Raw genomic sequence first — 27,726 nt, forward strand, 5'->3', positions numbered from 1 at the left:
CCTGCTGCTTTGCTTCTGAAATGTGTTTTCAATTGCTATCTTGTATAAATCATTAATTGAGAGCCATGAGCTTAACCAAGGAGACAGTATTCCAGTCACAAAGTTTCATCCAAATGGAAGGCCCCCCCAAAGTAAGCAAGAATGACCAGGACATCACAACTGTATTCTTGGAGTTCTCCAGGACAGACTCTTGCATTGATTACTGCACACCTACAAGGTATCAGTTTTCATTTGGTCATTGTTGTTTAAAGCAGGAGAAGGCTTGCTCTTCTGACCATCAGTCCCTCCTTTGGATGTGTCCTGGAAGAAAAGCCTTGGAGTCCACAGTGACATTAAAATTCGTTTGTATTCATTCCGAAAATTCTGGTTAAGAAGTCCGTATATTATTGCATTAAGGCAGCTGTTGAAATAGGCCATGAAGTAGCTTATGATGAATAACCATTCAGGAACTTTTGGTGCCATTTCCATAGGATCAATGGCTACAGCCAATCCAATGAAGTTTAGAGGTGCCCAGCAAAAGGCAAAAATCACAAAAACCACAAACATAGTAAGAAAGTTTCTGAAGTCACTTGGCTTCAGTCTTGGCTTTGTTTCTGACTTGACTCGTCTTCTGACTTGAAGCACTAAAACCCAAATTCGAAGGTAGCAGAAGCTCACAATGGTGATAGGGACAATGAAGTGAATTACCACAACAGCTATTGTATAGTAGGAGCTTGCAGTCTGAACAAATGTACAGGAATAGACTCGTGGATCATACTTTAAAGAGCCAACAAAAAAATTTGGCACAATTGCAATTACTGTTAATACCCAGATTAAGGAGACGTACAGCATTGTGTTCCAACAGCTGTACACTTTCTCATAGGCAAAACTGTGACATATATAGCAATATCGGTTTATTGCAATTGCAGTGATGTTGAAAATAGAGCCTATTACACTGAGTCCCATCACAAAGCCACTCACTTTACAGTGCATTTCACCCAGCGTCCATCCATTGTGGAAAATAGCTAAGAGCACCAGTGGGTATGGATACAAGGCCACCACCAGATCAGCCAAAGCCAGGCTCACCACAAATGCATTACCTGGGGAAAAAGAAAAATATATAGGCATAATTCTGAAAGCAAGCATAGTTGTGAAGAAGAAGTAAATGTATTATTTTGGCTATCTGCAATGCTAAATTTTTGATGATGTCAGCACGCAGCAGGTATATGGGACCAATAGGTAGAATACCACAGAAATATCTGCAGCAACATGATATTTCAAATCTGTTGGTGACTTGATTATACTCTCCTTTCTATTTTAATTTTTAATAAACAACCGTCAGCAAGCACATATTGAGTTGCTTCAGTGTAGTTAACTCCACAGCTGGATTGAATGATGTGAAAAAGAAACAAAGTCTAAATTGTGGCAGGTAGGCAGGCCATTATGCCGTTCTAACCTATCCCTGAAATACAACAGGCTCAACAGGTATCAAAGGAAGGGATATGCAAGGACTAGGTCTGTAGGGATCAGAAGGATGTGTTGGTGTATTTCTAAATTGCTACACAATAGTCTGTTGTATAGATATTTTCTGCATGAATGGCCTACCCATACTGCAGTTATTTTCCCATTGGATTGACTAAGAAAGAGGATATTGCCTTCACCATTCTCTACAGAAACACATATTTAATTATACCAAGGAAAAATTCATGAATGCAAGATAAAGGATTCAAATTAATGGGAGGAGCCTTTAGATTATTTTCTGCTGATGATGTTTAAAGAACTTTTAGTGATGTAGTTGAGACTATTGTCTCTCTTTAAACAGTGTCATTTTCAACAGTTTGAAATTTCTGAACTTTGTATCTAAGGATACTTTAAGAAAATATTGAGATACTAAACTATATTCCTGAAAAATGAGATTCTTGCCATGGTAAGTAGTGCTTTCCTTGCTTTTTAAGAAAAATATGAAATAATTCTCTAGGAACTCCCCAGGAGACAGAAAATAGAGGTACTAACTTTAGATTCTTGGCATTTAGGTAGCATAAAACATATTTCTGTTTTGCATACTCACTTTTTTGCTTTAAGTCCTTCACAGCATGAATACAAGTGCAAACGACCCAAGCAGCTTTTAAAACTTTGTGTAGAACATAATTATTTTTTTAAAAGAGCAATTAGATGCTCAGTCCTACAAATTCTGAGCTTTATAGTCATCATATAGAAAAGCATTTCTGCATTTAATTTTAATCACAGAAATAATGCTGTGGATAATGATGTCATTATCTGGGAGCCAGGAAACCAGCAACCCTGCAGGATTTAACTGTTCGCTCCACCTGGTCTGTATCTGTAGCTTGCTTAACCTCAGTTAAGGAATGGGGAACTCCCTTTCTGCTGGGGAAGACCATGCTCATCTGAATTTGTGCAGCAGCTACTGAACTTCATAGAAAGCACAGTTTTCCATCTATAGCTACAGAGATATAACGCATCTCAAGAGTGGTGTGCAACTTATTTTACATGGTTCCTTGCTCTACATTTAGCAGCCTGTCTCGCACTCTTTATACTTCAAAGGCCGCACAAGTGCTATCATAGCTAGTTTGCTGTGAGGCAATTCCATGCTATTTGTCTTAGAAGTAGGGTGCAAAACCAATAGCACTGCAGTTTTTTGTGTCCTCCCACATCACAGTCACTCACTACTTTGAGGGTGAGGGGATCTATTTAAGTATGTTGTTGGACCTGCACAAGGAGACATTTCCTGATAGCTTTATATCAGTATCAGCTTTATACTCAGTATCAGCTATACTGCGTAAAATTTAGTAATGTCATGCTGTTCTGAAAAAGGTGAATGTAATTTTCAGATGCATAACTGGAACTCTTTGAAAATACATAAATTAATTTTTCTGTCTTACTCAGGATTGCTAAGGCATTGGAAAAATGTCTCCAGTTTGGGGCTTCACACTTCAGGAAAGAAGTAAAGCCTAGATAGATCTAATCTAGAGCAAAGCAAATATCTACTAGTTTACTAACTCTGAGAAAAGATTGAACAAACTAGGGAGAGGATTAAGGGGGACATAATAATCTCAGATAAGTGAAGCTGAAAGGATATTATCCATTCTTATCACTGTGGTGGGCACAAAAAAGCTTCAGTCACAACAAGGAAGTTTCAGATTAGACATTGAGAAAAACATTTTAAAGGCAAGAAGAAAGAAGCGCTGGAACATCTTGCTTTGAGTCTGCAATTGGAGGTTGAAGAAAAGGTTAAATAAACATTTGTCATTACTGGCCTAGATACAGCTGATCCTTGTTTTGAGCATAGGAAGGATGAGATGACTTTGAAGGCTTTTTCCAGACCTATGATAAATAGGATAAAGGACAAGACTAGCAATGAAGCAGGGGCACCTTTATCAGAACATATTTACATCATGGCAACAAGAATTTATCTTACATTTTTTTTCGTCACTGTGTCTAACATCAGAAGATAGATAAGTCCGGAGAAAGAAAATATACTTTTTAATGTTTCAAAATGCCTTTTGGAGAAAGATAGAGTTTAGTCCAGGGTGTGTGTTAAGAATAATCTAATCTCTAAGGCCTCCCAGCATCGGTTTATACATAAAATGTATGAAGTTAAAATCAGTTAAAATCAAGTGGGCATTCAGGTCTTTCAATCATATTTGGAAATTTATTGTAAAGCACATTTGGCAAGAGAATTTCAAAATTGCATGTGTAATTTAGGACTTCTTGAAAATTCCAGCTGCAATGAATAAGGACAGTTAGCAATGAACTTGTCAAAAACTTAATATACCACTTTACAACACAGAAGAAAAATGGTGCAATATCTATAAAGGCCTCAAGTGATTTGTCACTTTTATGGCTGTTTACAGGGTCGAGTGTTCACACTGTGCACTGCAAAATAAGGTCCGGTGTTTATTTTCTTTCGATTTGGCTGACTGCAAGAAGAAGTTTAACATTATATTATTGTGATGAATAATCTACAAAAGTAGAGAGAAACTTTTCTAATTCATAAAAAATACATAATCAACATTTTGAGAAATTGAAGGTCTTAGAAGTCTTGTAAGTGCTTGGAGGAAGTAAATCTTCCTTGATACACCTAAGACACAGCGTTTGGAGTGGTTATAATTACATTAACAAGGTAATCAAAGAGGTAATGTTCTGCTAACCGTGACAAAATAGAAACCACAAAATGCTTATCTAGTTGGAATGATTATCATTATTTCCATAATTTACTCAATGGACTTTGTTCCTGGATTTTGGTTTTATCAGGCAGAAGATTATATTCATTTATAAGAAACACATGTGCTCACTGGAATGGAACGGCTCCTTAATTACAAGCAGTAGCTACTAAAAGCCAAATATCTAACCAGGGAATCAAAAAGATACACATCTGCACTGTTTTAAACATTGATAGCTGCGTGCATAGAAAAGAAAATAAGTTCTGATATTCACTTTGAGTGCAATGGAACTGGATCGATATTTCATGAGGCATTCTTGCATATTGGTTTTGTTACCTCAGTTAACAGGAAAAAAAGGAACTTTCACACCGTCTTGCAATTCTGTGACTTGATATTGTAGGAATTTAATCACAGTACAAACTGTTTGGTAAGGTCAGAACTTTTAAGGACTAAGCATCTGCTTTCTGCAAAGACAATTGAGTTCTAATATCTCTACAAAAAAACAAAAAAATTGCAATAATCAACCACTTTTTTAAAGGTTTTGCTGCTTTGGTTTCAAACTGGCTGAAATGGATCATTATATAAATCATGAAGTTTTATTTCTTATCAGATAGTACTTTGATCATTACACACTTGATTAACAAATTGTGACACATTGCAAAAAGACGTCACCCTCTTAGCTCTGTTTCTCCCCTCAGCCACAGTCATGTTCGTCCTCGTGTACTCTTCTTGTGCATCCATCACTGTTGTCTTCTTTAGCATTCAGACGCCTAGTTTCAAGACAGGAAAAGTATTTGAATGCAGCCTGTTGTGCAGACTGTTGTGTTTGTCTCTTCCTCTCCTACTGTCAAACTTGTGTCGCTGTGGAGAAACACAGGTAAGGAGTAGGGACAGGAAAGGCAGAAAGTGCATGAATCTATTGGCAGATTTTTTAAAATATCAATGACTGATGACTCAGGATAATTGTTTTATTCTTCCGTTCCCATATCCTAACCTTAAGGGAAAACTCAGAGTCACTCTTGTAGATTTCTTACTTCATTAAGCCTTCAGTTCAAATGTAAGTGGGAAAGTTCTTTGTTTGGGCTTAAGGCTTAAAACCCTCTCTAATTATCTTGTAGTTCTTTCTTGTAAGTTATTAAAGGTAAAAAAAAAAAAAAGTTTTACAGTCTTGATCATAATTCCAGATTTCTGCAAGTGGTATGCTGCCTGCACACAAAATCCTTCCTCAGCTGTGGCATCACCTCTTTCTGGTAAAGGTAACCTTGATCCTGATCCTAGGCTTGGTATGGAAGTTGCTGGTGGTGGCTTGTAATTTTTGTTTCTGACTATCAGCAATTTGTGGAAACAAAATGTTATTTTTATAGTTTTAATCTTAATGTTATTGCCTTATATTACAGTACACTACATTATAGTATATTATATTACATCATATTGGTGCAAATTATCTGCCTCTAATGACTGCTGAAGATAATGGCAGAGTTGCTATAGTCTTAAAGAAGACTATTTTAAAGAAAATAAATACCTCTTATTAATAAGAATATGAAAGACTGAAAGCATTTCGTCCATATAACAAGAGCAACAACAATGAAAAAAAATGAAGCACTTGAATTTGGATGTTAAAAAAAAAAATCGAAGTCTAAACCCATTTCTTTGTTCCTACAACTTTTAAAAGAGCAGATCTTGCCTTCAGACAAAGAGAAATAGCCGTGAGTTAATCCCAAAGCATGTTAGTCACAATTCACTACAGGAAGTGACTTAGTGGATCTACTGTTTGAGTCTAGACCAACATGGGGATGGAAGAAGCATATATAACATCTTGAAGAAAGCAATCAGTTCTTCAGTCAAGAAGGCTGTCCCTCTTTAATCTCCCCTCGTCTATAACTACTAATTAGTAATAGAAACCATGAAGCTCTGATGACTTATTTCCCTGAATTTCTTGTGCAACTTCACCTTTTGAAAAACAGGCCTAAATATAATGTCCAGTCCTACTGAATTCTCATTAGAGTGATCCTCAAGGTCAGACCAGACAAACCAGGAGCATACTCAACTAACAGCAAACTGGTATAAAAGTGACTTCACGTGTCTATGTCACTCCTGATTGTATAAGAATAACCCTGAAACTGAAACTAAGGACCAATTTGCTCAGCCAAACCATTTAAGCACAGATTGTTCTAAGCACTAGATGGAGTGCAAGGAGTGCAAACATAAGCAAGTTGTGAGTGGTTTTCCAGATGGAGTTCAGTATTTTGACAAAACAGATTATTACTGTGATGGAACTGCGTAGCTGGTCCCACTCCTGAAGCTTCTTCATTATATGTATGCCCATGTACACAGAGATACTTGCTACTTCTTCACCTGATTATCTTTCCCAAAATTTCAGTTAGTTTTTAGCATATTTTATGAGAGGATTGCATAATAAGACAGAAGGCTATGCTTTCAGAGCCAGGACTTCTGCTAAACTCCTGGGTGGTGGCTTTTAAATGGAAGCCCTGGCCACTTTATTGCCGGTTCTTGATGCTGCCAGTGATACCTACCTTTTCCGACCTATCATATTTTCCACTGGGCTTCAGTTCCTACAGTTCTTGCAGCTCATTTCAGGCTTGATTGTGAGAGTTCTTATTAAGATTTGCTCTTTAATGCGGAAGCAAAAACATTACTCTGGAGGGACTGAAGAACTGGCATGAGGTAGGCTGGCAGAACTAAGGACTGGGTAGGTTTTTGTTTCTCCCTCCGGAGTGGCTGAGCATATTTGGCTCAAATGGCATGCAGGGAGCTGTTAGCTGCTCCTGGAGAAAGGCTGATGTTTCTTACTTCCTCACTACTAATTTTTGTCTCTAGTTTTGGCTTGAGTGGTAGTTTTTTACAGTATTTAAGCTCTTGTAGTTCTTGATTTTTTGTTTAAATATATAACTTTTAAATCTGTTTAAAATCACCTATGTCAACTCTTTTATTTTTCTCATAGTCCATCAGAAAAATAAAACCTACTACCCTAAATCAGATGAAACTCCATTTGTGTCAGCAGGAATGAAGCCACCAGACGTAGAAGTAGCAGGTGGAGCAAAGAATTAAGTCTTTCACATGCTGACATTTGAGTTTCCTGTGACACTACAAGCCAAGCCAAACTGTGATTTACCGAGACATGTTAATCTAGTATAATGTTTAACAATGTGTTACTAACAGAATATTTAACATAATGCTTCCAAAAAGTGCCAGATGGGTTTTTGTTTTCTTTGAATACAACAGTTTAAAATTGGTGATACACTCATTTGTAGTTATGTTATTTCAGATATCAGTAGGATATACTGCAGACATTGATGTAATGGAAAGGGGCTGGCAATATATTTTCATTACAACCACAGTATTTTAGAGACTCCAGCAAAAAATATAACATAGACAATGAACCAAGACTGCTCTTCAATCTATGGAATGTTCAGGTTATTTCTTTTTAGGAAATGTATGTTCTATGAAACTGTTTAAAATATTTAGTGAAAATATTGATCCTATGATATGTAAAAGGAAAATTCTCTACCACCACTAGTAGTACTACACACAAAACGGAAGGGGAGTATTTACTGCGGCAGTTATCCTGTTATTATGCAGCTCTCCAAAGGCTTTGGGAGAGCTTTCTGTTCAGAAGAAGGCCAGGCACCCTGAAAGTCGGATGTCTGTGTTTTCACATAAAAGTCTGGAATCCAGACTGAATAGGGTTTAAGCCTTAGTCATCCACTTTCTGGATGAAAGCACTACACTGGTATGTAGAAGATGAGAAGAGGAACATTTTGTTCTAAGATGAAAAAATACAAGCACCCTATAGTGGGATAGTTTAGTGGAGGATGCTCTGTACATCCCTTTTTCAGGCTGTGCTGCAATGCAAAGAATGCAGAATTCACAGGAACAGAAGCTTAGCATGCAAAAAGGAGCTTGAGATTGTAGCTTAGTGACCTGCAGATTGCTGGACTGGGACAGACTTGTGTTCTTGGCCCTACATCTGCAACTATGAGTTGGTGCAGGAAGCTACATGTGCAGGAGCTGAATTTTAGGCTTGTAAGCCACAGCTCTCAGATATCAACATAGTCTTGCTGAAAAGAGGCACCTCAGTTGCACTGTTGATCAATATGTTTTTGAGATCATTATTTTGGCTTGCTTGGCAACCAGATATGGATATAACCCAGTGAGCAAAGCCTCTGTTTTTTCTGTGTGCTCAGGCTTCTTCTCCCTGTGGTTAAATATGGGAGCACTGGTACTTGTTGAGAGTTTTCTACCATGACTTCCATAATAGACTGCAGGTGCAAAAAAATATTTCTAATGCTGTGCTGTTACAAACTTAGTAAAGGTTTGAGATTTGTAGCTCCTAGGTGTATAATTTCGCTCACCTGTGGCTTTCTCTGGTGCGAGTAGGGGCAGTGGTGACTCTCTTGCCACCTAGTGCACCAGCCACAACAGAGACAACATACTGCATCATCAAGCAGGGCAGAAAGCAAAAGCAAGTGGTTGTTTCTTTCAGAGTAAAAGTCTCATCACTAATGAAAGAATATGTTTATGGAGCGATAAATACTTCTCTAGGCTCCTGATACTTTTTGATATTGCAGGAACTTTCCTGCTACTGGGTGTTTTCAGAGAGAAAAGGGGAAGCAGAAGAGACAAGACAGGCTCTTCTGAGAATTCCCTATTGCCTAGTGGTTAGGACAGTTCCACAGTAGAAAAGCTTTTCTTTGAGAAAGGACTTGAGCCTATGTCTACCATAGTCCCAAGATACTGCCCTACTCACCAGCCCTGCTGCTCTTCTGGGGTTAGCCTGCTTGTCTCTTTCTAGGTTATGTTCAAGAATTTCACCCTAGAACCAGAACACACAGGTTTTCACTTATATTGTAGAGTGCTCTTCATCGGTATGTTTCAAAGCAAAAAAAATTTTAAAAAGTCTCATGATTTAACAGGTGGGAAACGGAGAAACTGAGACAGACAGGTACAGAGACTCTCCCAAGACACAGGTTAGGAAGAACACTCTAGATTCATGAGCCTTGCTCTTCTCCATTAAATAATACCACCTCCTCTTCACGGAAGGTGTTGTCAGGCACTGGAACAGGCTGCCCAGGGAAGTGGTTGAGTCACCATCCCTGGAGGTGTTTAAAAGATGCGCAAATGAGGTTCTCAGAGGCATGGTTTAGTGGTGGACTTGACAGTGTTAGGTTAACGGTTGGACTTCATGACCTTAAAGGTCTTTTCGAATGAAAACCATTCTATGATCCTATTAGGTACACTGCAAAGAATGACAGTGCCTGCCCAGCTCACTGCTCCAAAATGACACCATAGTGGCACACTGGTACTGAGGGCTGGAACCAAGAGAAGACCCAGAGCTATGAAGCAGAGCTAGTCAAATTCAAAGCAAACAAGCTGGAGTGGTTGCTGCAATAGGTAGTAAACATGTGGAAATCCTTAACAGATCTAACAGATGCAAAAAATTTTACCTGTATTCAAGGGAAGGCTGGAAAAGTACCTGGAAGAGACATCAATTGAAGGTTGCTAAACAGACATAACATGCTTGGTTCAGGAAATCCTCTGAGCTGGAAGGAATCACAAGTTGAGAGAATGCAGGAAAGAAGTATCATATAGGGTTGCTCTGTTCCCTTCTTTTTTTCCTGAGTGCCTGCTTACACCTATACTTAAAGACAGAGTATGAGGTGGGGTATGCCCTGTATAGGTCTGTACCTATACAACTGCTTTTATGATGAGGACAGGAGGTTTCAGTGACACCATTCAGAACAGCTTCTTCTCAGACTCCCTTGTTGTGGTAATCTGAGTGGTATGATGTGACATTCTCATTTGGGTCCTTGCCAGCTACTCCTCTACACAACCAGCCCAGTTTTGTTGACAAAAGGCTTGAAGGGGCAATAACCTTGTTCTGTATGCCGAGCCACCTGCACCTGTGCTGCATTTTACAGCAGGCTGAGGGCTGAAGATCCCTTATACCAATGCCCTCACACTGGAGTCAGTGTCAAAAGGCCCCTGTTGTTGCTGCAAGAATGTCTCCAGGGTACTGCTGCTTTTCATGCAGGGAATGAAGCCAAGACATTTACTCCAAGCGCTTACCACTGTGGGCACCAGTGACTGCCCAGCTTCAAAATCTCTAGTTGCTGAGCACAATCACTGAATAACAACAAAACTAGACTGTTTTTTTCACTAATTCATGAAAGAAGTTTTGTTTCCTGTATCTGTCAGTACTTATCATCTTAATTTTCTTCACTTGAAGTAATCACAGCTGTTGATTGCTTCAACCAAGGAAGAATAGGAAACCTACATGAACAACTGCAAGTAAGAAAACTCATTTACTGCTGACAAAGGGGCTAATATGAAAAGCTGTAAAACACAACAGGTGCCATTTAGTCAGATCTCATAAATAGCTAGGCAACCTGCTATTGCTAATAACATTTTTTTTTCAGAATCCCAACACTATATTGCATTTCATAGTAAAAATGAAATACGTAGCATTTTGTAGGATGTTATTTTGTGGGGAAAAAAAAAAGAAAAAAAAAAAAAACTTGGTTCAGAACAGCTATAAAAGACTGAAGTGTGGAAATAGAGTAAGGACATATCACTGCTATTACCTTCGTATTTGCTCCTGCCTTTATGCTGAATTTGTGTCAGAGGAAATTATGTTGGGTTTTTTTCTCTCTTACAGCAACAAAACAGCATTCAGGTCCTTAGTATACCTTATCTTCCACCTTCTTTTAGAAAGCAGGACAGGAAATTGAGGAAAGAAAAAATTTTGTGCAAAAAACCCCTATGTTTTGTGATGTTAAGCCAGTAGGTTTGTTGGTAGGTTTGGTAGGTTTTGGTAGGTTTTTTGAGTATTCACTAGCAGATTAGTTGAATTAAAAACCAAACCAAACAAAACCCGAAACAAACTCACAACAAACCCCAGAACATAAATAATTATATTTTGGATATAAGGCCCAAGGTACTACAGAATATGCATAAAAATATCCAGCAGATATATTAACTGAATAAAAGTGGGACTATTACAGACTATGGGACATGCTCAGCACCAGGACATTTGGTTAGCTATGACAAGGTGCATCTTGTAGCTCTGTCCGGTAGACCCATTTAAACAGAACAGCGTGTTTTGACCAGTACAAATGCTGGGATCTCCTCTTATGGAAATGAAGACCTGTAAGTGGTAGTTTCCACAGTGATTTACTAAACTGCTTTGTGGGAGCAGATGAAGGACCCACAGCACGTGACAGCTGCACAACCAGAAACAAGTAGATGCAAAGCATGTACAGGCAAACTAGTCACAGCTCCAAAAAGAAATCAAATCTAAGTCCATTATTACTGCTATCTGCCTTTAGAGGTTCCTATGTTCAACTTCCAGACATGATGCAGGGTCCTAAGACAGCCTTGGAATTCTATAAAATGGGACCTGATACACTGCAGTAAATATAGTATGCAGGAACATTTAATATGGGGAATACTTAGGCTGACAAATTGCCAATGCTTCTAGTGCTCGCTGGAGTCTCTTCATTATGATCTTCTTTTCCCTTCCCTTGTTTCCTGCTTCACCAAGGAAGAAAACAGATGATACTTGAAAATGTCCATCATAATTTTTCAGTGAGGAAAAGTCTTACCCTTTTTGTTCTGAACTTTTGGAAGGCCTCACCACTGTACATGCACAGGGAGATGAATGTCTTCAGAAGCTGTTGTCAGTCTGTGCCATCTGCTGCTTTTGGAAACAAGGTCTTAAAGCAAAGTACACTGACATGATTCATCTTATAATGATACTCATAGGTTTGTAAACATATGAGTAAATAAGCTGCTTTTACAGAAAATAATTGCATGTCCTCTTCTAACATATTGGCTGGTTTGTGTTTCAACTCAACATAGATGAAGTGTGTAAAGATAGTTTCCTGAATTAAGGTCTTTTCTGAGAGCCAGTAAAAGCCTTGCAAAATGACTAGACAAAAACTCTGTTCTGGCTGGGCCCGTGATTCGTGATAGTGGTGAGATAGTTAAATGAAGAGTGATAGGCATAGATATATAACCAATATAATCACAGAATCATTTATATTGGAATAGATCTCTGAAGATCATCTAGTCCAGCCCTCCCATTCAAAGAGAGGTCAACTACAGCAGGTCGTTCAGGGCAAAGTCCAGTCGGGTTTTGATTATCTCTAGCCCTGGAGACTCAACAGCTTCTCTGAGTGACCTGTTCTAGTAAGGGATGGGCATACAGGATATTTACTGTTTTCATTAGGGAATGGGAGAAGATGCAGCTGTTTTTCCAACAAATGAGAGCTCTACTTGATCTACTAAATAGCAGAGAGTATCTAAGTTCATACCTGCTACTACGCAGGTAGAGAAAAGACATGGTCATCAACAGCAAACTAGAGCTGCTTGGTCAAAAGAACAGGTCCCAGCAGCGATTAGAGGAGGTGGGGCTTTGTGGTGTCTATGGTTGTGTCTTCAGATTCCTTGTGGCAGCAGAATCTGAACTATCTCTGGCTGGACATAAAGGTCTGAGCCAAACAGAGAATCTGGGCCAACAAACATTTACACACCTGGGTGGTGGAAAGTGGAGTGTGGCAAAAGCTGCAAGGAAAGAGGGAAGAGGCACCAGATCCTAGCAAAAATACTTTTGGAAAGCAATTCCCACTAACTTTAGCAAGGCCAGAATTTTCCTTCTTATCTAGATACTTAAATACTGGGTTCAGCTACCCAGGTTGCAGAATCCTTTTCCACGTGTTACTTTGAGGATCTTTGAGCACTGTGAACTACAACCAGCCATTCAGACTAACTCCTTGTGGGAGTTCTGGCTGTAACCCAAGTGAGCAACCTGGTGGCCTGTGGTCCAGAAAGAGTAGTGCGTGACTTCTGTTTGCATGAGGTACCGAGTCATACCTCTTCTACTGGGTGAATACACCTGCAAACTGTGTCAAACCAATGTAATTTTTAATAAATCAGGCTCAAATGGATATCACTTTTGTATATACATGAGAATGTTGTGTTTGAAAGTCATGTACTTCACTATTTTGTTTGCCTTCTGTAAGCAAACCTGTTATTCTTGCTTCGTATTTGACCAGGAAGCTGACTGTATAGCAAGTTTTACAATCCTTATGGTCCTAGCCTACCAGGTGTTTCATAAGAGTGACTGAAGAAGATTACATTGTTTTGAGCTTATCTAACCAGAGGCATAATTACAGGATCTCAAATCAGTTAATTTTTGTTCAGCTTTAAAACAATATAGGTCCAACGCTGAAATTAGACTCTGGATTGTGTAGTTAATGTTTCATACCTGGGACCACAATCATAGGTAAAATCTTTTAAACTATTTCAACCCACTTACCAGTAGATCATTTTTTCTACGCAGATCACTATGCTTAAACCATCTTTTTACAAGGCCTGCTTCAACATCCGACTAACTTTTAATACATTTTGCTTCTAATGACTGCAAAAGGAAGCATAAAAAATAAAGGAAAATCTTGATTAACATGAAAACTGATTCAGAAAACCACCTGTTGTCCATGGGCTCTAACTGCACCTGTGAATCTAAGAACAAGTATTTTTGCAGTCACTTTGGAGATGTTGCAGGTAGACTTTGTGTCCTTGAGTAGAACTGCTCTGTTTTTCCACAGCACAACAGCTACTTTCTCCCACTATATTTTAAGCCACTAAAATACTTGGAATATGCCAGTGAACTACCTGACTTTTGGCAGGGGACCTTGAATTTTCAATTTTCTTTCTATCACGACCTCTAACTTAACAAGACAAAGGCATATAAAGATACTAGTCCCCTATTAATCAAATAATTGGTGCATTATTTAAGTATTAGGCCTCTCGATTTAACAGAAAGTTCTTTATGCCATTTTCTGTCAGGTGATTGTGCTGATGTAATTAAAAGTGTGAGAAAGTGTGCTGCTTTCTTTTCTCTTTTGGAAAATTATTTTTATGTTTCAGTTGATGGTTGGACCTACTGATGCAGAAAATTCATGGGAGTTTACCTCCCAGCTGCTTTCAGTATCACTGTATACTGCAAACACAGAGTTCTGCCAACACAAACTATTATTTTCCTATTATTTATCAAAAGGCTAACCCTTGCTTAAAAGATGACATGCAACCAAAGCCACTAATACTACGGCAAACATATTTCCAGCTTCACTTTATTTTCCTGTTTTGTCTTTTCCAATCTGGAGTAATAAAGGAGTGGAAAACTAGCGGCAGTAAACAATAACAGACCACATTAAAATCACAGGAAATTTACCACTTTTAAACATTTGTGCACTGACAAAAAAAAAAAAAAAAAAGAGCAAGCTTTTCAGAAATCAGGGCTCTCAGAAGTTAGGATGCGCCAAAGCCTACCTATGCATCAGTAAGCCAGTGCTGTTAATAGAGTTCTGCCAATTATGTCAAATAAAGATCTTTCCACCAGTACTTAGGTTAAAATACAAGTTTTTTACAGCAAATTATGGTGTCATGACAGAGCCTTACAGAATCACCATATCACAGACTCTTTTAGGTTGGTAATGAGCTCCTGAGATCAACTAGTCCAACCCCTCCTGCTCAAGCAGGGTCAGTGAGAGCAGGTTGCCCAGGACTGTGTTCAATTGAGTTTTCATATTTTCAGAGATGCAGACTCCACAGCCCCTCTGGGCAGACTGCTCCAGTGTTTAACCACTCACACAGCGAAAACAGTTTTCTTGTGTTCAGATGGAATTTCACAGGTTTTAATTTGTACCTATTACCTCTTGTCCTCTCAGTGGGTACTACTGAGAAGAGTCTGGCTGCTGCTTCTTCACCCCTCCCACCAGGTATTTATACACATTGATAAAATCCCATAAGCGTTCTCTTCTCCACGCTGAACTGTGACAGGTCTCCCAGCCTGTCCTCATACAGGAGATGCTCCAAGCCCTTAATCACTTTAGTGGTCCTGCAGTGGACTTCACTCCCGTAAGTCCACACCTTTCTTGCACTGGGGAGCCCAGAACTGGACACAGCACTCCAGCTGTAGCCTTATCAGTGCCAAGGGAGAGGATCGCCTTCTTTGGCTTGCTCACAACACTCTCATGCAGCCCAGGAAGCTGTTGGCCTTTTTTGCTGCAAGGGTGCATTGCCAACTCATGATCAGCTTGTTGTTCACCAGGACTCCAGGTCCTTTTCTGCCAAGCTGCTTTGAACCTGCATGTCCCCCAGCATATACTGGTGCCTGGGGTTGTTCCTCCCCAGGGACAGCACTTCGCACCTCCCTTTGTTGAACTTCATGAGGTTCCTGTCAGACCATTTCTCCAGCCTGTCCCTCTGAATAGGAGCATGACCTTCTGACTTCTCAGCCACTCCTCTCAGTTTTGTATCAGACCATTAATGAAGAAGTTAAACAGTATTGGTCCCAGTATTGACCTCTGAGACACACCATTGGTGGCTCGCCTTCCTACTAGACTTTGTGCCACTGATCACGACACCCCTGGGCCCAGGCATTCAGCCAGTTTTCAGTCTACCTCACTGTCCACTTATCTAACCCCTACTTTGTCAGCTAGTCTATGAGGATATTATAGGAGACAATGTCAAAAGCTTTACTAAAGTCAAGGTAAACAATATCTAGTGCTTTTCCCTCATCCATCAGGCTAATCACATCATTCTAGAAGGCCCTCACATTGGTTAAGCATGATTTTCTATTTGCAAATCTGCATTGATTACTACCAATCACCTTCTTGTCTTTCATGTTTTTGGAAATGATTTCCAGGATTAGTTACTCGATCAACTATTCATTACCTTATTAAGGAATCAGAAGTGGTACCTTCTTACAGCACCCTGCAATTTTATTGACTGGTTGTCTTCCAACCATTAATTAAGTCAATTTTTGCTTAGGTTATGATATAATTGATATAAAAAACAATAGCTGAGAATGAGACACTAATTGGAAACATGTCACATAGGCTGAGGCTACCCACAGCTTGTAATCCTGTTTTAAAAAGAAGTTATACATGAAATGTCCTGGAAGTGTTGTGGAAGACATTTCAACTCTTCAGATAAGTTCTTTTGGCCTCAGTGGTACTGGCAGTGTTTGGGGGTAAAAGAAGGAATACACAGCTGCATCTCTTACATTTTCCAAAGTACTTATCTCTCAGTCCTTTGCAGATGATATTTATTTATGTTTCATGAATGAAGCACTGGGGATCTGAAAGATCATACTATTTTACTCAGAAGACAATGCACGATCAGTGCTGGTGGAGCTTTGAATAGTGTAGTTAGCTGGTTTAGTGTAGTTACCACTTAGTTACCTGGTTTAATGTAGCTACCAGTGAAGTTGCCAGTTTTATCTGGCAGTTAGCTACACTTTAATAGTGTAGTTAGCTGATTCCTATAGGAAAATTTCGGGAAAGGTCATCTCTTTGCTTCAGAATGTACACAAGCATTCCTTGTATAAAACAATTCGCATCAGCTTTTTGTGAATTCTAACTCTGTAGAAAATGCAATTAATCAATTTTGTACATAGGTGTAAGGTGGGGGCTGTTCCTGAACAGCTTGATGTTCAGTATGTTCCTCGGCTTGTGAACACTTTGGGAAATCTGTTATTTTCATTTCATTCATCCAGGGCCTATTGCAGTAGGACAAAGGGTAATGATTTAAAACTAAAGTAGGGGAGACTCAGGCTAGACATGAGGAAGAAATTTTTTACAATAAGGGTGGTGAAACACTGGCCCAGGTTGCCCAGAGAGGTGGCAGATGCCCCATCCCTGGAGACATCCCAGGCCAGGCTGGACGGGGCTCTGAGCAACCTGATCTGGGTGAAGATGTCCCTGCTCATGGCAAGGGGTTGGACTGGATGAGCTTTGAAGGTCCCTTCCAACCCAAACTCTTCTAAACTAAGTATGATTCTATGATTCTATGATTTCATGCTTATGTAGAAGTAATAGCATGATGACTCTGCATATATCCATGGGTAATACACACCATTCTTGTTGGCTCTTGGACACATGTAGGATGCAGTCCTTAAGCCTGAACTCAGAATTTTTAACAGCCTTGATGAATGAGGCTAAAAATGCCATCAGTAACAGGTGTCTTCACTTCAGAGCACTATAGTAGAAGTTACTGTGTTGTTTACTGTAATACATCAGAATGGGTTTGCTGAGGTGCTTCCAAGAAAATAGAGGAATTAACTTCTACCTGAGAAGCTACAAAGGATGGTCATCTATTTTTGAAGGACAACGTGGAAGAAAGTACAGAGGTGTGTTAAAGGTGTGTGCTGTCTTGAATTTGCAGACCAGAAGGTTTGCCTGAGTGAAGATGGAAATTCCAGCTAAGGTGATGTGTGAAACTATTTATTTGTAACAATTCAAAAATTACTCCCTGTCCATTCCAGTGAGTAATGCGTGATTTAACATGAGTTGGCTGGAATTCTCAGTCTTTTGAATATAGATTTCCAAGGGTCTCAAGAACTGTAAGTTGTACTTCACAGAAGGGAGGGATGGGATAGCTCCCAGTTTGCATGTAGTGACTACTCCACCTGCATGTCTTTACTTGTCTTGAAGCAAAGCAGCATGTTTTGATATATCTTTTTACTTGTCAGTATCAAAGCTGAATAGAGTTGTCTACTTCTAAGAAAATCTTTTAAAACATCTAAAGACTATAACACTGATGAACTTCTCCATAGACAGAGTTTGCACAGCATGAGTATCTTGAATAGACACATTTAAAAAAACATAACACCTATGCAGATAATATTCAGTAAGTAGATTACTTTCACTGGATTGAAAAGTAGGAAATAAAAATACCTGGATTGATTGTAATAGATTACACATATTCATAGGTGATAGACATCTGACATAAGGTCCTTGTCCTTATCTGAACTCAAATAAAATGCTGAGGTAATTGGAAAATCACAGAGGTAATTGGAAAATTTGCACTGAGTTCAGACTGAGAGGATACTGAGAATTTCAGGGAGGATTTGAGCAAATCTTAGACACATGAGGATGCCATTTATAGGTCACTGTCTGTTTTGCAGTGATATATTTTACAATTTGGTGCTAGATCTGAGCTTATAATTAGTTAACATGTTTACAAGGTTGATGTGTTAAGCAGATATTTTTCCTGTTAGCCAGACTGCCACCTCCAGTGGCTGTGTGTGATATCTTCTGACAACGATAGTTGCCCTCATTGTGCAAGTATGGCAATCTAAACCAACGGATGAACAGATGTTGTTCTATAGCAAAAAGATTACAATGTTTGTAGAAGTGTCATGAAATATTCTTACAATCTTCATACAGGCATTTAAACATTGAAAATGAGCCTGATCCATAAAAAGCAGATGAAAAAATTAACTTTGTGAGGTTTATGTTTTTTCTTCAGACATAATTTAAGCAGCGTTTATAAAACAGGGTAAACAAATGCCTTCATAACTAATAAATAATTAAAATAAAGAAATAATTATAAATAAATACATTAATAAATGAATAATAATTAAAATAAATAAATAAATAAATAATCCCTGCAATCAAGATCCTAGTCATTTGATGAATGTGTTTAGGCTGGTTTTATGTGTTGTCGCATGAAGATGTGACTGTCCCATATGCAGTGGAAGTGTCAGGGAAATTCTGACTCTCTGATATAGCTCAGTCCTTACCAGTGCTGAAACCAAAAGTAAGCTAGAAAATTCCAAAGCAGCTACTGTTGTTAAGGAGGACAATGGAGTTGCACCCACAGTGCTCTAGATAAATTTCGGTTAGCTTTTGCTGTCAGGAAATCTGTTTCATGCCCATATCAAGATGGTAGCTTAAAAACTAAAATAACCACTTGGATCAGTTTTTAGGAAGATGAAAATTATCATAGCTTTTCTTCCTTTCTGCAAGGGAAAAACTTGGTTTTGTTTTATCAGCTCAGGATAACATAGTTATTTTCATGTGCATTCTTGGGAACAAGGCGATGTACTTGAGAGTCTACATCAAGGTACTAAAATGTGGTTCTAAAGGACAACTTATAAGAAGATAAAATCTAGAGCATATCTGAAAATACTGGTACTCAGAATAGATGTGAATTGAAGTAACAGTAGAATTTACTCCTAGAGGTAGAAAAAAGGTTTTTACTGATTTTAAGTGATGAATGTGTTCTCCTATAACATACCAAATAGAATGGTTCAAGTCACCTGGTGAATACATATCTGCTAAGAACAGATGAAAAAATTAGACTTTTAAAATGAGCTGTCCTCGCTCTCTGTGAGTAGATTTGGTCTCTTAGCTCTTTGGCTCATTGTGTTGAAGAGCACCATGAATCCTGGAATTGCTTTTGCTGGTCCATTCAACAACAGAGCTTTACTGCAGAGAGGTCATGCCTCATGCAGTCAGTGAATCTTGCAAAAGCAATGCCCGTGAGAGCTGGCAGCAAAGGGAGTGCTGCTAGGGCTCATTGGAGTTGCCATAATACAGCTGCTAAAAGGTCCTTCTAATTTCCCGTATCCAAGGGTATGTTTGCATTTGTTATTTCAGGGAGATGAAAGAAAGTGTATACTTGAGTCAGAAAAAAAAAAAAAAGAAAAATCTTCAGTGACTGTGTTACACTTGGACCTACGGAGAGCCTGGCTATGGTGCTGCAGGCGAAGCATCACACTAACATCACCCTCTGCTCTTCCTTTTGCTCAGAACATGGGTAGAGTGGACTTGTGCCAAATGAAATACATGATGTAAATATACTATGAGATTATTTGGTTCAAGAAGCCCCTTATACTTCTCCAGTCTAACTAAATGCTTATCACTCCAATTCCTCTAAAGAGAGGCACACCAACATCTCCTTTTACCAAGTGGAATAGAACATATCATTATATTCTAAAATAAAAGTGTCTTGGAGCTGATCTCAGCACCACCTGTTCACTTACCAATAACTTGATCACATCCTCTACAAGATAAAAGAAAATTGTAATTTAGAGCTATCATCAAATATGGTATTGCCAGGTGTTTCAAAGGACAATACAAAGTATCCTATAGCTGTAGAATAAGATTCCCCAAATTACAATTTTACTGTAACCCTTAGGTGCTAGAATTTGTTTCACACCTGCCACTAATACATTCCATACGTTCTCCAGTTTTTGGTGGCATCAGCCGTTACGGCTTTGAGCACTCAAAATATTCACAGAAGAGACAGTAGATCTTTAAATTTACCATTTCCTGACTTCCACAGTTTACCTAGCATTTCAGAAAGTGACCTCCATTTTAGTATCCTCCATCTCCAGATTATGCTGAACATGTCCTTGGTCTTGTGTCATGATCCTCTGGATGATGAAAAAAAGATGATTCTAGTCTATCTACTCTAATGCTACCCATTATTTCATATACAGTGTCATATAAGGCTGTTTCCTATTGCTTTTGAAGAAACTGTTTATCTCCTCAGGATTCCCTGTGATGCAAACTGATACATACATTATTTTTCTCCTTTATGATGTTTCTGTACTCCAAAATGCTTCTTTCAGTCCCTTTAAGCTGATAATTTCCTTACAAACTTTATACTTCCAAAACACTTCAAAATTTGTTATTCTTTAGGTTCTTCTCGTCTAGAAAATTCTTAGGCCTCTGATTTTCACTTTTTCCAAATTTACTTGCAGGGTTTACTTCCTTGCACTGAAGGATACTTCCTTTGTTAAAATGTTTCCTAATTTGTAAATGAACAATACTGGCTTTTCACTTCGCTCTTCTACCAACAGGTTAACGAAGTTTAAAGTCATTCTTTTATAAGTAACCGTGAAGATTTATTTTTTCAGCTGGTTACTGTTTGAACCAGGTCTCACAGAAAAGAGGATAGAATTGGTGATGAACTTATTCTATTTCCTCTCCAAGAAGAGATTCTAATTAGAAGTATGAGATGAGTCATGGGCACATGACTTAATAATTCTAGAAGTGATGTAGAAAGACTTGGAGTATCTATCATTCAGACGTATTCTCTGAGAAGTGGTTTCATATCTTCATGGACAGACTTCAACATATGGGAAACCAGCTGGCAATGCCAGCTGGCAGAATGAACAAAAAGAACTTGAGATTGAGAGGTGAGAAGAGACCCTGAGAAGGAATCATATATTTTCTTCACTTAACACCCAGGGTAAGGGGAATTTTGGCTTCAGGAGGGTGATGGCAACCAATATAGAAAATAAGAGCTCAAAGACCAAGAAGTTTGACTTGAAAGGTAATAAAAAGTGCAGTAGAGTCAGCGAAAGAAGGCCTGGAACCGATGCAACAAAATAGGGGATCCAAAACCAGTGAAAAATTCAAATCAAACTTTGCAGAAATAATTCTCTTAGAATGGAATTGCATCAATTATCAGAGAAGAGAAATATAGAACTGAAAGGTTCATAAAAGGAAAGAAAAAAAAAAAAAGAAGAGGATGTCCTGGTAGAAGCAAAAATTACATTGGGGAAGAGTTGTAAGGACTGACCTGGTTTGGACTAGGACAGAACCAATTTCTCTTTCAGTAAGTTTTCCTTTCAGTTAAATTTCTCCTAAGTAACTACACATTCTGATGTTGACTACATGTTTTTCAGACAGTGTTTGCTTCTAAAATTGATAACACCTGTTTACAGTTATTACCAAGGTGATGGTGGGATTGGTATGCAGAGAGACCCATATTTGTATTTATCTCTACAGGAACCAAGGTCACTGCTAAGTATCTTATGTTTCATGGTGAGAGGGTGTAAAAGGGGCAGACCTATGGGGAGGAGTGGACAGAACAGGTGACTCAAAATTGTCCAGCAAAGTATTCCATCCCATACATGTCACGCTCAGTTTAAAGCTGAGGGATCATGAGGGTTGCTCTCCTTTCATGGCTGGTGTCTGAGGAGGACTCTGCCTGTTCTTCTGTCTTTGACCCCAATCCTGAATCCAGTTCCCATCTGCTGCTGCGGAGTCCAGCCCAGGGCTTCCTGGTGCCTGCCCCGCAGCCTCAGAAGTGGGAGCCTCCGCAGTGCCAGTTCCATCGTCGGGGAAGCTCAATATTGGTTTTGTATATTTTCTATTATTTCTCTTATTATAGCTAATAGTACTCATTGTTATTGCTTTATTAAAGCTGTTTTAATCTTCCAACCCATAAGTCTCTCACCCTTTTCTTCTTTCCCTTCTGGGAGAAGAGAGCATCTGTCCTTCGTTTTAATCACCCGCCCAGCCTTAAATGGTGACAAGACAATGTGCAGGGAAGTATTAATATGCAGAAACCTGCAGCAGGATGAGATCACCTCTGTCTTAGTAGGCAAATACTAATGGAAATAATTTAAGATGGGACACTGGAGCTCCTCATATGTAAAGGAGATAATAAACATACTAATGAGTATTGAGTTCCAGACATACACCCAGTAGATTTCTGCAACATAGAGTCTATTTGCCAGCATATCCCAGCCTTTGTTTTGATAAAGAACAAAGACGTCCCTGAAGACCCTGTCATAGACAAGAAGGTTGTATTGAAAGCAGATGAGATTATTTTGTTTAAACTAAATGGAAGAATAGACAAAACAGACATAACTAAGAAGGGGTTTTTCATGTTTCGATAAACAAAAGAAGCTAATTAGGAAAGTGATGTCTGCTGTATTGAGGAGCTTAGGGATTTGAATGTGGAGGAAGCTTGGCATTTCTTCATATTGAAGATACAAAAATGTTCTCTGGATCTTGCGTCCGAAAGAGGGGGAAAAATACAAGAAAAAGTTCCAGATCTAGCTGGAGGAAAAGTTGTCTAAGCACGGATACCAGGGGCAAGAAACAAGGCTAGAAGAAACAGGAAAAGATATGCCCACCAAAGAAAACTGCTGGCACGAGCAAAAATTGATAAAATGGGAAATGACAAAAAAGCCCTAAACTTCATTGGCTTTGCAAAAACTTCTGAAATGAATAAAATGCCCTTTCACCACATTAACAAAATGAAAAAGGAAAGAGGAGTTACCTGGGGACAGAGAATCTGAAAATCAACCTAAACTGGCTGCTGGTCTGAAAAAAGATTTTGCTACACTTTTTAATAAGGACAATAATGGTGGGCTTGGGAACAAGGCAGGCTGGCAAGTAAGGAATTAACATACCTACAATAAAGTAAAAATGCCAGAGAGATTGAATATACTAGGTGGCAGGAATTTTCAAACATCTGTTTTCTCAGAGATAATGTAATGGGTTCTGAAAGGGCAGAGAACTACATGTGGGACTTGTAAAAAGGGGCCAAATGTGTTCTCTGGTCCTCATTGCCAGTAGGGAAGCACTGATTTCTCTCAGACTGTGGCACACAGAGCTTGGCTCCCACACACATCCCAAAGAGCAGTTTTGCCATGACTCACCTGCAGCTGTGGTGCTCTCACACTTTACTACTCATTTCCTCCTTCCTTGCTATGGTGCTGGCACAACTGCTGTTTCTTTTTGCATGAATGGTACTAGCAATAATTCAGAAAAACAATTAGGGAGTAATGAGAAAACTAACACAGTTTTGCCACGTCTGGAAGATTTATCCATCTACCACAGAGTATGTGCTAACGTGGCAGTTGTATTTAAGGTGGTGAATTGGTTGCAAAGGAAGAATGAATTGAGAAATCTTCAGGCTTTTTAATCTCATTTGAATTGTAGGCAAGGCTACAGAAACAAATTTGGAAGGAAATGAAAATTAAAGATGCAAGTAAAGACAAATGGAATAAAATTCAATGTGAGCTTATACAAACTTATACCAACTAATCAGTTCATTTTTATTTAATAAAAGCTGGACTTGGACTCTCTGTACCTGGGAGGTTGTTCTAAGCTGATCTAGTCTTGGAAGCACATATGCTAGGGTATCACACACAGTCTGTTGCTACCACTGCCTGGATGGTGATGAAAGAAAATGGTTGGACTGGAGGGAGATAACCTAGATTGAACTAATTTTGTCTGATTCAGAAGTATTATGTCACAAAACACAAAGAGAACTAATGAAATTTTGTGATAATACAAAGTTGAGAGCCCACATTGATACAGGGAAATGTCAAGATCTTTTTGTTTTCCATTAGGACTAAAAGAGCAGAAAGTGGATAAAGTATAACAGCATGAGGCATGAGGTCATGTACTGAAGGAATAATAATTGTGTGGACTGAAAAGACAAAACAAAACGAAGAGCTGCATTAGCAAGTGACTGCATCAAGAAAAGTCATGTATATAATGTTATCACAGAAAACGAAAATGTGGCTCCAAGGTACACCAGGTTCTTTTTGTCCATCCAGGGAAGGACAGAGCAGAAAAGAATGTTAATATTATTTTTTGAAGGTATTGGTGGTACTTCACCTGTGTTACTGTGAACAGTTCAGTTTTCTCTTGTTCAAGACATATTAATTCAGCTGGGATAGGTGAACTGGAAGGTCTAAAACAAGGGAAATTAAGAGCCTGGTTAATTAGAGGAAAGTAAAGGCATTTGCCTTGCTTACCATGAAAAACACAGGTTGAGAGGGAAATATGTGTTTATTCTCCATTAATATGACACAAGAGTTCTCACCAGGTAGAGAAATGATCCATCGAAGTTAAACAACAATTATAGCTCTACAAATAAAAATATCCACTATAAATTAGCAAGTAATAAGCACAAAGTTAGAATAAAAAACGTTTGATTTCTAGTATTATTGTAAAGAGATAGAAGAGCTTTATTTTAAGTGTTGGGTTCAATGAACTTTTGTAAATGTTGAAGTCGGGTTCGCATTAATTTTTCAGTATTGAGCAGCTTCAAGGCTAGAGATCCTGAATGTGAGAGGGAATGTGAAAGCAAAACACACACAGTTCCAGGGCTAAGAACTCCATGGATCCAGAGTTCAAGAAACTGGGACTACAAAAGCTGAAACCATAAGAGTGGGCTCTCATGCTCTGCTCATCAGAATATATTCATGTCAGCATAACTGCTAATATTAAAAGACAATTTCACCAAGTGGTTTCAGGACCCAGGAAGCATTTGAATATTTCAGTTGTATTGGTAATGACTTTTTTTTTTTTTTTTAATGTCAGTCTTATTGGGATCAATATGATCTCTTGGAGGACATGCAGTGAGGAGAAAGAAGATGTGTTAATCTAAAAAAGGAACTTGACAAGTTACTAGAAGAATTACATGATGACTTCTGATTTCATATATTGATTCCTTCTCACCCAAATGTAGGTGACTACATTGTGATAGTTCTTCTTGATTCTCTTTATTTTTAGTGGAAATAAATAAGCACTTTTATGGGCTGAATCATGTCATCCTAATGTAGATGTCGAAAATAAGTTAGATTAACTATACTCTGAAAAATGCTTATTTTTATCCATTAATTATAAAGGGAGCCCAAGGGAAGAAGTTCAGAAACAGGTATCTCCACTGTAGTCTTCTAAAAGATGAATTTCACCCCAGGAGACAACTGTCCTCTATCCCAGTAGACAGAAATAATAATAAAGGAGGAAAAAAGGAGAGAAAGAGAACTGTTGTGGCCAAAGAGATTAAGAATAACTGAAAACAACACATAACAATGAAGAAAACATCACCTCAGCTACATTACAGAGGTGTGGAGGGAAGGCTATGGAAAGGGAAATAACATAGAAAAAGAGTACAAGTCTTGGTTATATTGCCAAACATTTATTTAGTAGACAGATGACTACCAAAATTACAATTCTATGTGCAGGAATGTTTTATTTTGTATGAATGGTCATGTGAGAAGTATTTTCCATCTCTACAACTATACACACATCAGATAGAGTTAAACATGCAAATACACCCATGTGCTTACAGGTAAAAGAAACATGAATTTTTATTTAATTTGTGTTGCAATAGCATCTTGCTATTTGAATGGAAATTAGTGTCTCATTGTTCTGTGTTAGTCTTTATATATAGAAAGGAAAACAGCGGAGAGAGCAAAGAGAGTTGACACAATGCACTAAAAATATCACTTAGTGCTAATGTATTCCTTGGCAGTGCACCAAGGTTAATATTAGGCCTTCTGCCAAAAGTCAAAGGGTCCCAAGTCCTCACTAATCTTTGAAATGATATTGAGTTAATGTGCCTAATTCTCACCTCTCGATGATTTTATGCTGTCTTTAAGGCCAATGAAATACAAATGGTTTGCTTTACCTTCTCTCTCCTGTGGGAGATGCCTTGGCAGTTCCCACCTTCTGAAGTGCTTCCTACTGGGTTCTTAGCCCAGCCCATAAGGTAATGGTTATAGCTACAGCTATACAAATGCGTCCTGACATTCTTAAAAGCATCTAGTGGTTTTGATTGACTTAATGCACCTTCAGGACACTTGACCATCCAGCAGTCGTTGAGCACATGTAAACTTTAGCATGTCAAAAGTTTAGTATTTTAAGAGCTGCCTTCAACTGGGCATGTTTAATTGAAGATACCCAAAATCAATAGTTGCTTTGGAAAATTCAGAATACATTTGATAATTCAAATAGAAAGACAGGCTAAATTATTTTATTAGTTCCATATACAGAGTTTTATTTAACTTTGTAGTGTGTTGGACAAAGTTACTCCCCTCCCAAATTAGAAATGGCAAAAGCATTAATTTCTGTAAATCAAATCACTTTTAGAGATCAGGGGTTGCTCAGCCTCTCACAGAAAGACTGGGCGCCGTTATGTAAGAAGACAAGCATGTTGATTCATACCAATTATGCTATGCATTACTTGGAAGAGCCTTCACAAATTTTCCCCTCCCCCTCCAAAACCAAATTTAAACGTGGGAAAGAGGCTTCTGTATGCTATGAAACAATCCTTCTCTTGTAAAGCTGGCAAAATTCCCACTGTTTAAGGAGTGAATGAGCAATCTCTAAAAGCACCAATCCTACTCATTCTCCATTTCTCTCATGCTGAGAATAATACTTACCGACATAAAGGCTAAATGGTCATCTTATTTCACTCAATTCTTGTACCTCGTATTATATAATAGCATTAAAATAGATTCGCTTTTGATCACGCTTTAATTTTAAGGAGTGATGCATAATCACACTGTTTGCAATTAGCAGGTTTCTTTGTAAAACCTATGACAGAATAGTGTTGATAAATCCTGGAAATATGCTCAAGCCCTGTTTTGCCTTCTGAAGAGTTTATAATTTGTACTACATAAATGGGCAGAACTGCTTAATTCATTCCTCATACACCTGCAGCTTATTTGAAGTCCCAAACTCTCATCCCTATCCAAGAAAATATCTCATTAGCTTCTTCAAAGATAATTGAGTGTTCATGGTGCTATAGCTGTTTGTTTCTTCTCCATTCCCCTGGACACCCCATCTTGTCACAGCCATTCCACTGGCTTCATCTTGTCTCCCTCTGACATCCCCTACCACAAGTCTAACTCTTTTCATGCCATTTTTCCTCACCATTTTACTTTCTGCCACATTTGCTCCTCTTGCATGTACAGATCTGTTGTTTCTGGTTTGCTCAGAAAGGAAAACCTGTAAATCCACTTGCTTGTCCATCTTCTTTCCTTGTTGGAGGCAAAGGGCTCCCAAGCACTGCCTTAGCTCTCCCCCACCTTCCCATTCCCTCCATCACTTCACTTACTTCAATTTGCAGTCCTCTTCCACCCTGCTCCTTCCTTAGGAAATTTTCTCTTGAAAGACCTCTGTGGACATTTACCAAACTATCCGCTTTCAGC

The 27,726-nt window shown here is 38.6% G+C and overlaps 1 protein-coding gene across 1 annotated transcript in view; it reads right to left on the reverse strand.

Moving 5' to 3' along the window:
- Positions 1–210: 210 nt before the first annotated feature.
- MTNR1B (melatonin receptor 1B) overlaps positions 211–27,726 on the reverse strand; it is a 29,886-nt gene continuing 2,370 nt past the window's right edge. Inside the window, exon 2 of the mRNA XM_065648223.1 lies at positions 211–1,079. Coding sequence (XP_065504295.1) covers positions 211–1,079 — 869 coding nt within the window. The remainder of the gene's footprint in view (positions 1,080–27,726) is intronic.

The sequence above is a fragment of the Caloenas nicobarica genome, chromosome 1 (genome assembly GCF_036013445.1).
Source record: "Caloenas nicobarica isolate bCalNic1 chromosome 1, bCalNic1.hap1, whole genome shotgun sequence".
Classification (NCBI taxonomy): domain Eukaryota; kingdom Metazoa; phylum Chordata; class Aves; order Columbiformes; family Columbidae; genus Caloenas; species Caloenas nicobarica.